This window comes from Acanthisitta chloris, unplaced genomic scaffold (genome assembly GCF_000695815.1).
Source record: "Acanthisitta chloris isolate BGI_N310 unplaced genomic scaffold, ASM69581v1 scaffold22090, whole genome shotgun sequence".
Taxonomy (NCBI): domain Eukaryota; kingdom Metazoa; phylum Chordata; class Aves; order Passeriformes; family Acanthisittidae; genus Acanthisitta; species Acanthisitta chloris.
In genome coordinates, this window is record NW_008653598.1 from 948 (window position 1) to 12,116 (window position 11,169).

Consider the following 11,169-nt stretch of genomic DNA (forward strand, 5'->3'; position numbering starts at 1 on the left):
TGCCACATCCTAAGTGGTGGGAACAAAATTTATTTGCAATGTTAAATCTGGCTTCTATTCTGATGCACCGACACTATCATGTAAGCTAAATTCAGCCTCCCTTGCAGGTGATATTACTGTTCAAAGTATATACACGACTCTGGTGCAATCAGTTTGTCAAGTTTCAATTAAAAATAAATGTAGTTAGGAGTCTGACTACTAAATGAACTGATGAGCAAGGTCAATGAAGTGCAAATTAGGCTATCAAGAAAAGACAACATGCAAATGTACAAGAAATTTAAGTGTTTGATTTTGACTCCTTACCATGACTTCAGAGGTAAGATGCATCAGGCTTTCAGCTATTTCCGAGCATCGGGAAGAGTCCATAATGAATTCCCCCCTTGTGTCACCAACTATTAGCTCTGGCCACTGGGGTCCCTCGTTTTTCTTAATTAGAGTAACTTCCAAACTAAAATGCAAATAGAAGGCAAAGAGTAGCACATGAAAACACTGCATCCATTTATCAGTGAGTTAGAAATCTCTAAATGTAGATTTGAGCACTTATCTTCAAACAGAATTAATAATGAAAATCACATAACAGAAACCATTAGCATTCAGATTATAAAATAAACTAACAGAAAATATTCTAAAGAAAAACAGTCCAAGGACATGATTTCTAAAAGCCTAAGCACAAACCTCAGGGCTTGCAATGTAAATGTAGTTTCCCCTGAAGCAGTCTCATTAAAATATTTCAGATATGGCAGGAGATCACTTGCAAAGCAATCTGTTCAAAGACTGACAGAATTTTACTACAGAGGTTCATTTGAAACCCAAGTAGTGAGCACTACCTTTATGTAACACCTAGGACAAAAATATTTGTATTTTATAGACCTCAGAAACACCACAACAGTTAATTATCTATACTGCCAATCTAAAATCATATCTCAGAAGAGCTAAGATTTCTGTAACTGGTAAAAAAACACAACAACAGTGAGAACCCAGTATAACCATAAACTATTAGGAATAACTAACTAACTAAACAGAAAAGAAGACACTTACCCGATGTGGCAATGCAGCAATTGCATTTAAATACTGTGTTAGATCAATACATAGATATAACAATAAAATAGTTTTATTATATTCACCTTTTAGACACACTTACACAGTCTCCAGCAATGAAGACTATTCCTGACCGAAAACCGTCTAATAACTATTCGGCGAATTCTGAATCAGTTTCTGAAGCAATTACACTGGTATTAGAAATAGCAAACTTTGACAAAAGATATTTCAAGCAAGGTTTAGACTTTTAACAGAAAGTTAAAAAGTTGGCACTGCAGTACCAACATTGAGAACCGACTGCAACTTAGTACTTTGAAATATGTAAATACTATTTCTCATTAAAGCAGAAGCCTGAGATTCATGCAATGTCACTCACATGACTGAACAATAAAAATAGTGAGTTACACAGTTATTTCTCAGTATGATACCTAATAACCAAAACCCACAAAGTCATATTTTAATATACATTATTATTATAATCCATATACAAATATTACTCCCTCTTATTCTTCTGGAGAATTACTGTCTTTTACAGTTAACCTTTTGGGCCTGTAAAAAGTCAACCTTATCTCAACACAAAGGACAACCTTTGTTTGCAATAAACAGCTATCAGCTGTTCAGTGGATCAACTGATGGTGTAGATGTTTCTCTTTGAGTTTGTTCTAAGAGCCTCCGTATATCCCTGTGTTAGCCAGACCAGCATGGGTGAGGGAATATGTGGCTCAGCCCAGGCAGAGTATGAAAAGACAAAAGAATCTGGAAGAGAAAAATGAGCTGGAGCTGCCCAGCACTGTGATGGTGAGCATATTATAGAGAGTGATCATGGGAACCACGTTGGTTTGTGACTAAACCGCACGCTGAAATCGCTGTGTTTTTTAAACTGTAACTTACATGTCTATCAACTTTTCAGTATTTATTTTATCCTTCTGCTAAGTTAGCAAACCTGTGTAACAGCAACTGTCTTCAAATATGTAAATTTGATCATGACACTCTACATGCATGGAATATTTAAGAGAACTTGGTCAGAGAGTATTGGGCACTGATACAGCAACACCTAACAGCTGCAGCTCACAGTCTTAAATCATTTGAAGTCAAAAAACCAGCACAAATATCTTCTATACCTATATTTCCAGTATATGTACTTAAAAGGAGTAGCAGAGATAGGCTGTTAAAAAAAGATTCACTTTTCATCCTGTATCCCACTCCCTCAGGCAGTCAAACAGAAACCCACCAGTGCAACAGATGAGAAGCTGTAAAAATTCCAAGGTACTTTTACAGGTAATATGGGCTTAGGGTACAAAGAACATCATTAAACTGTGGATCAGTTAACTGTTTTTCATAATGCACATACTGCATTTCATTCATTCATGCATGAAGGGATTTGGGGTGTAGCATTAAATGAGTCTGTTTCCAGAGCGGCCAAAAGTCAGATACAGTACATCCTTGGAAATCAGTTCCTATCAACAGGAAAACTAAAAAACCTACGATACCTTTTGTTCTCTCTAATTATCCATGTGCAGCTTTCATGGTCCACAGAGGAATAGAGCTTTCCTTCCATCAAGGGAGGCTGGTCTTTCAGTGTAACACGTATGTTATCAGGGGAAAAATGTACTTTAATGTCATCTTTAGTGATGTCTTGAGGCAGGTGAACTGTTATTGTCACATCGTCTTCAGTCTGCTGCCAGTAATAGAGAGGGTCTACAATTGGAAACATGCAGAAAAAACAAACTAGATCACAAGGATTACTGGGTTCCACAGCATGTAATGCTGGCATACATGGAATAGAAGTTCGTGAAAAGAGTGGAAATTTACTCCGAACAATTTCCACAAAATATATTCTGAACATAAAATGGAGAAAAACTTTTTTAGCAGTCAAGTTCATTTATGTCCCTCATTGGGAAAGTAATTTGTCTGTACTCAAATATGCTGATAGTTATACAGTGGGCATTAACTATTACTCTTAAGTTTACTGTAGTATTACAAAATTGGTAACCAAAATGTACTTAAGTACACTGAAACTTTAATGATTAATAATTTGGTTGAAGAGACATCGGGTACAGTGGTACTGACAAGCTATTGCATGCTCAGAAGATTCAGAGCCATTCATGCCATTTAGAGATCTGAACATTTTTTTAAATGTATTTTTCCAGAAGCCACTCTGACTATTCAACAGAAATTATTTTAGAAGACCAAGCAGTTTTAATCTGCCTTGGCTAATGGAGATGATCTAAAACTGCCTGCCCAGAGGTACCGATTGACTTTTGCTCCTGGCTCTAGAATCTGTCTGATGTTTATCTTGATTATTACACTGCTAGAAGAAGTGCCCTTTAAGAGAAATGTTTATACAAAAGGAAAGCTATGACAGCATGACTGAGTAGTGCACAGCTGGTCACAGAAAATACAAATATGGATGATACATTTTCTAAAGAGCAATCTTGAATAAGTTACCTTTCTATTTTGAGGGGAAAGTAAAGTATGGGCTGCCTTTGGAAGCTCTCAAGTTGTCAGAACACAACACAAGATTTCATTGACCTAAGGCTCATTCCAGCAACTGTGACACTGGAAGGACTCTTGCACTGCTGCCCATTGCCACAAATTTCCTGTTTGCAAAGGATCAGTCACAGGTGCTACAACTATACTTCCCAGAAACTATTAGTATCTGAGACATGACAGCCTTCAAACTTCTAAACACTGACACAGATTGTATCTGACATTAAGTCTATTTTGCCTGCAACGTTATATAAACATGCAACTAAAATCAGTGCCTACATTAAGTTTAGCAAAAGACAAATTCTCTCTTAAGGAGGTATTAGATTTCCCTCTCAACTAGGAGTTCAGGTTTCAGTACCTTCTTTACCATTAGACTTTTGTGTCACCAGAAGTTTTCTAAAAGTATTGCTGCAAACAGTATTTCACACATTACAGATTTCTGGGCAACACTGTACGTGCACAAACATGCATGAAATTATCTGTTAAGAGCCAGAGAGTGCTCTTTACTGTGTTTTCTTTTAATCACACCTAGCCACAACTGAAGCTCCTAAAATCCTTCAAGCACTGAACTATCTAATTCAGGTGACAACTGCATAGCATATTATGCTCAGTGCACTGAAGAACTGATTTCTCTCAAGATTTATATGTATGGACTATTCTTAATACAATGACATGTACAAGGTCAGTTATCACTACGTGCACATTCCAGAAATCTGATCTTTCTTCATTGTTTTCCAAATAGATTCTCATACCATTGACAAAGATTGTGCTAGTATCATTCAGGTAGGATTTGTTCATTAACCAATGCCTCATATTCAGATGCAAAAATCAAATCTAAAATAATACAACATAACTATATACATATATATTACAGGGCTCACTGAAACTTAAGAATAAACAACTCTATTAACAGGTTTCTGCATGCTTAGTTTTGTTTTGATTGTGAAGAAAATGAGGATGGATGCCTTTTGTTGAAGTTATTATTTTTTCTGAACTGCTTTCCCACTGGAGAAAAGATAATATTTTACAGGATTCTTATTCTTTCAAAAGAAAAAGTTTTATTTAAATTATTTTTTAAATTTTAGAAAGAGTAAATTACATATGAAAAGCTTTCTGATTAACAACAGTTTGGGGGGGTTCAGTGCTCCTCACCCATCTAGGAAGGACTCTGGCACTGTGTAATTTGAGTATTTCAGCCAGATGCCTAAATTTAGGTGTCAGCAATCCAACTAGTAACAAATGCTTCATATAATTCTGTTTGCAAAACATCCTTTTCCCTAAGACAAAAAAATTCTTCAAGTGTCTCCTACCCAAAAATCACCTCATATAGGTTTATGCACAATAAAACTTCTCACAGTAAAAGCAAATTAAAAAAAAAGCCAATCTGTGCAGAAGACAGATAGCAAAACAAACATTTATTGCTAGAGTCTCCAAACAAATACTAAACTGACAAGATATTTTCTAAGCCAAAGAAGAGAGCAGCCTATCACAACCTGCCAGGTAAGTCTTACCTTTCTTTTCATTCGATACTTCTGCATCATCATTTTCTTCTAATTTTTCGCCTTCATTTTGCATAAATTTGAATGGTTTGTGGGAAACAATCATGAGACCATCTCCACTTGGCTCTATTGCTGCATAATGGGGGACTGACTTTCCTTGTAAAACTCTCCTTTTAATGATTTCATACCTTTGATTACCTGTAAGATAAAATAAAAAAACCTAGTAATGTTATTTTCTTTGCTAAGCAAGAAGTGGAATGAAGATTAGTATAATGTAATTCTGGTACTTAATGGTGTTAATTAAAGCCCAACTCTTTCTTAAAGGTTTTGGTTGGGGGGGAAGGAGGGCAGCATTAATCAAAGAGATTCAACCATTTTAGTAAGAGACAGAGTAAGATATCTATATAATCAGAAGACTCCAAGCAACAGGGTAATATAATTTTCAACATTAACAAATTACTTTGGCTTAGATGCATGATCAAAAAGAGCATGTCCCTTGCAGTAGGAAGTTAGCCACTCAGTGAAGTTTAACGAGGGCAAGTGCTGGATTCTGCACGTGGCATGGGGTAACCCTGGCTGTATGTACAGACTGGGGAATGAGATGCTGGAAAGTAGTGCCATGGAAAGGGACTGAGGGGTCCTTGTTGATGGCAAGTTGAGTATGAGTCAACAATGTGCCCTGGCAGCCAGGAGGGCCAACCAACAGTGTTCTGGGGTGCATCAGGCAAGGCATTACCAGCCGGTCAGCGGAGGTGATTGTGCCTCTCTACTCTGTGCTGGTCCAGCCTTACCTTGAATATTGTGTGCAGTTTTGGGCACTACAATATAAGACAAATATTAAGTTATTGGAGAGTGTCCAAAGGAGGGCAACAACAACAGTGAAGGACCTTGAGGGGAAGCCATATGAGGAATGGCTGAGGTCACTAGGTCTCCTCTGCCTGGAGGAGACTGAGGGGAAACCTCATCACTGTATACAACTTCCTCACAAAAGGAAGTGGAGGGGCAGGCACTGATCTCTTCTCTCTGGCAACCAGTGACAGGACCTGAGGGAATGGTCTGAAGTTACATCAAGGGAGGTTTAGGCTGGATATTTAAAAATGGTTCTTCTACCAGAGGGTGGTGAGGCACCGGAACAGGCTCCTCAGGGAAGTGGTCACAGCACCAAGACTGAGAGAGTTCAAACAGCATTAGGACAATGCTCTCAGGCACATGGTGTGATTATCAGCGATGTCTTGTGCAGGGCCAGGAGTTGGACTAGATGATCCTCAAGGGTCCCTTTCAACTGATTATTCTGTGACTCCGTGAATAAGCTGTATTTTAAGTGACTGAATATAACTGCCCACTGAAACATATCAAATTTTTTGCATGTCTTTCCCACAGTATTTTCTCACTTGTTAAAAGGTATTACAACCTCAACTTGCCCTTGTCTGACAAAGCCTTTTTGAGAATATTTTTAATCAATCATTGATACTTCAGAATTTTTTAATGACGTCTTCATGATCTTTTGAGTAAGTTTATACTAAAGGATTTTTCCTGTAGAGAAGGTCAGAAGAAAGCTAAAAAGGTAATATTTTCTAAGGCTCATAAGGCATCATGGTGGTTTTTAATTTCAAGCTTTTACAGCAAGGATTCCTAAAACTTTGGTTAACTAAAGAAAACAACAAAATTTGAAAGGATACACCTTTGTTACAGTCCTCTGAAGTACCACACAAGATGTGAACAGACCTAACCACTGCCTCCAGACTGCTGCATTTTCATGCTTCCATTTTTTTGTTCTTTGGTAATACAATACTGATGGGTATGATCACTTTGTCTAACCAACCAGACATGGCAGAGACTCCCATAGTTGTTGGTGTCAAGAGAAATAACTGTTTTAAGGCTTTGCTTTGATGAAGCATGGATTTTGGTAAATTAAGAAATGGCTTGTTGATTAACGACTTACTTTTACTACAGTCTGATTTGATAAACTGCACCCACAGGCAGAGTTTCAAGAGAAGTTAAGCATGGCAATTGACTCCTGATGAAAAAGGATGTAAAGCACTCTAATTTCTCAAAACAGCCTTTATCTTTGAGACTGGTTCATACATCAATCTGATTTGCAAGATGTTTATTTAAATGAAATCAAAACTTATTCTCTCTTCACAATTAAAGTTTGCTTTGAATCTTGTTATTTACATCTCTAACTGACTGTAAGTTTTTCTTCTAAGTTATAACCAGGAATGTTCAGAGGTTTCTTTCGCTTGTTGAGCTGACCACAACAGCATAAGCCAATCTCATGTGGCTTTCCGGATCTCTTAGAAATATTTCCATCATCCAATGTTTTAACAGCAGACAACATAATGGTCAAAGGGCTGGAAGGAATGTATCCTATGAAGAGAATGTGACGATTTGGGGCTTGACTAGTTTGGAGAAAATGAGTCTGAGGGGCCTCCACATTGCTCTCTATGGCCTTCCTGAGAAGGTGAAGTAGAGAGGGAGATGCTGAACTCTTCTTCCTGGTATCCAGGGACAGGATGTCTGGGAATGGTTCAAAGCTGCACCAGATGAGGTCAAACTGAACATTAGGAAGCATTTCTTTCCTGAGAGGGTGGTCAAACACTGCAACAGGCTTCCTGGAGAGGTGGTTGATGCCCCAACCTAGTCAGTGTTTAAGAGGCATATGGGCAATGCCCTTAATAATACACTTTAACTTTTGGTCAACCCTGAATTGGTCAGGCAGTTGGACTATGACACTGCAGGTCACTTCCAATTGAAATAATTTATTCTGTTCAGTTCTATCCTATCCAGACTATGCATGTAGGAGATTGAGGAACATTTGGCTAGTAACATCAGAGTTTGCAATCAACTGCTTTAGTAGTTAAAGATTTTGTTTCTGTCAGCATCAAAACTATACTTATTGGAAGATAATGAGTGAGAGCATATCACAATCTTCTCAAGAAGGTAGATTAATTTAACCCACACATCTTAAAATCAAACAGGGAAGCACAGGGCCTTGTATCCCTTATGTAAATCATGATATTTAGTGTAAGTATATATATGGTCATATTGAACACATAAAGTAGTATTTCCTAAACTTTATTAGGATAATATATTAAATAGGAAGTATTAATACACTAACAATGTGGTTTTGATATGTTGGTCTAAAATTAATGCAATAATTTCGTACGCTTATTGTAGGAAAACCTAGAATATGCAGTTTTTACTTTTTATGCTACAGGTCTTATATTTATCTCATACTAATTCTAATCTCACTGCATCATTAAATGGAAGCTAAAGAAACAACAACAATCCCCCCCATAACCAAAGACCTGTATCCAGTTGTACAACATTTTGCAAAGTACAACAAACACTGGTTAGAAATAGTTCTGTGTAACCCTGATTTCACAAGATCAAGCTAAACAGAAAGTGCATTTCATAACATCTAAATAAAGTTCTATTTTGTTTTCTTAATTATCTATACCACACATGTATAAAACCTTACTTCTTCCTGTTTTCCAAATGTCTGTCAGAATTTAGGTCTACAACCAATAACCTGACCTCAAAATTTAGGAAAAAATTACCTATCTAAAATCTAAGCTGAAGTTTTGGGCAAAGGAAGTATGAGAACCTGTGGAAAAGCATCTTCTAAGACAAAGAATAAAAGCATGACTTAATTTTTTTAAACTTTACTCACCAATAATATAAATGTAAACCACTTACCTTCTTTGCTTATCTCTGCAATTGTAACCCACTCCAGGGTAATATGAAATCCACTTCCTTTTGTGTCCAATTCATCTTTTTCTACCCTAAGCAGCAACACAGCTACTGAATGTGTATCAGATTTAACGAATGAAACACTGTGTGCTATAATAAATGGACTTCCTAGCTCTTCATTAAACACAATCTAGAAGACAAAAAAGTAGTAACAAGTTAAGACAGTTAAACCTGGAAGCCTTGCTCTTTCTCAGAAAGCAGTGTAGGGCGTCAGTGAATGTCAAACCAGCAACAGTTTTGCTTCCCACAAACCTCTCTGCCAACATGAATCCATCAATGTCATACACTTGTGGTTCCTCCTTCCATGGCTATGAAACTACTGTTGTGAAATGCTTTTAATTATTATTGTTTCTATTACACAATCATTATAAGGACCCATTAAACAAAGCACAAAGATCCCCAAACCCATCTGCATTATGGATGTTTACTACTACAACAAGTAGAGGTACAACAACTAATGAGCTCAACAGGATCCATAAACACTGCATATCAGCTGGGGAAAGTCTCAGGATGAAAATGGAGGCATTTCCCCAAGGCTGTCACTACTTCTCTAGACATGCCAACATTCTGAAAATCTTTGTAGAACTTGGCATGTGCAAACATGAAGATGAAAAGGTCCAGAACATCACTGCCAGTGTTTGCTTAACATAAGGGGAGGGGGAGGTGCCTTTATTTAGTTACTATCTTTGCAAAGAAATGCCATTTTCCTTCTCTACGAAGTACTGTGAAGGTAAGAAACAAAAAGCTATAATGAAATGAAGGAGTATAATATCATGTTTAAAAGAAGGTAAGGTTAGAAGGTTTTGAATTTTTATTTATGTATATGGATTGGAAAATCCATCCAATATTTGAATGCGACTAAGTAAGCAGAATACGTAAATATTCCTGTTATACTGAAAGGCTAATAAACACCACTGTGAACATGAAATTTCATTAATTAGGAAATCAAAATTATTTCATGAATTCCATACATAAGGACTCCATGTCTTCTAGCACAAGACATTCAGCATTTGATACCTATAGGTGGAAGTTTTAATTCTAGAAATTATGTATTTCAGCTTTTCTCAAAAAAGTACTCATTTGGCAAAAAGCCCAAGAAGATAAAAACAAAATGAATCCAAACAGCAGCGAAAAAAAGAAACATTATTTTCTAGAAAATTAACACCTGAAAATGAAAGAACAAATAAACAAATAAATTACGATTAATTCAAGCTGCAGTGGTTAAATGAATATAGGCTCAATTCAGCTGTTGTTATTGAAACCTGATCAGGTTTGAGGATTTATGGGGTTGGGATATTAACATGACTGTAAACCAACGTGTCCTCTACATACTCAAGAAGTCAATTTAAATGGTGACATCTTCAACATAGAAATCTCATGGTTTTGTTACACTGACAACTAACTCCAATGTAACTTATTTATGTATTCTCACACAGAACAGAATAAAAATGAGCTGGTATTAAGTAAAAAGAATCCTAAGAACATGACGATCAATTTCCTTTACTGAATTCTCAAGAAATGTAGTGAAAGGAGCTAACCCATCATGCTGAAATCTTCCACTTCAGTATATATGCCTAAGTTTCTGCCAGTACTAAAACATCCTTGATTTCTTAGGAAGCTGCCCTCTAAAATAAAGAAAATAGACACAAAATCTGAGTGCTTTACACCAGATTTGTCTTTCACAAACAAACAGTAACTAACTACAGAACATAACTACAGGGATGTGGTGGCTGCCCCAGCCCTGGTGGTGTTCAAGACCAGGTTGGATGAGTCCTTGTGCAACCTGATCTAGTGAGGAGGTGTCCCTGCCCAGGGCAGGGAGGGTTGGGACTAGATGATCTGTAAGGTCCATTCCAGCCCTTAAATTCTACGATTCTATGATTATGAAACTCACTGCAGCTCAGGCAGAAATGAACTTAATTATATTTGTTGTGTCTAAGCAGGATAACAAACACCATTATTGGTGTATACAAAAAATGCTCCTTATCAAGACTCCCTTAAAAGGATTAATTATGTAAAGAACTTAATGATGAAAAACATCAACACATACTTCAGTTATGACCAATAGTTTTAAGTAAAAATTTTAAGCTCCACTAATTTCCCAGAGCTAAGTGCACAGTATGAAGAATTTCCCTTCCAGAGAGATGGAAATAATGCTGCTTACATTATACCTGCTCTGCAGGTAACCCTCAGGGTTACTTATCAAAGCTTTAAGCAGCACTTTTGTTGAAGTTTTATTCTAGTCTCTGTGGTTGTGTTTTTAGAGTGGGGCAAATTAATTGGTATTTCAAGTACAATTACATCTGCAGAGAAAAACACACCCAGACCAGAAATCTCCTGATGAAAGCAGCCTTTAGCTTGGCTGATAATAATTTCAGATTTAAATATA

General features: G+C 36.9%; 1 protein-coding gene across 1 annotated transcript; it reads right to left on the minus strand.

Annotated features, from left to right (window-relative positions):
* Positions 1-303: 303 nt before the first annotated feature.
* On the minus strand, positions 304-8,910 carry LOC103808939 (nudC domain-containing protein 1-like; the record flags this gene model as incomplete). The annotated part of the gene is made up of 4 exons (XM_009081750.1): positions 304-448; positions 2,529-2,736; positions 5,040-5,225; positions 8,727-8,910. Coding segments are annotated over 4 exons (723 nt in total), but the record flags the coding sequence as incomplete, so codon positions are not given.
* Positions 8,911-11,169: the final 2,259 nt, after the last annotated feature.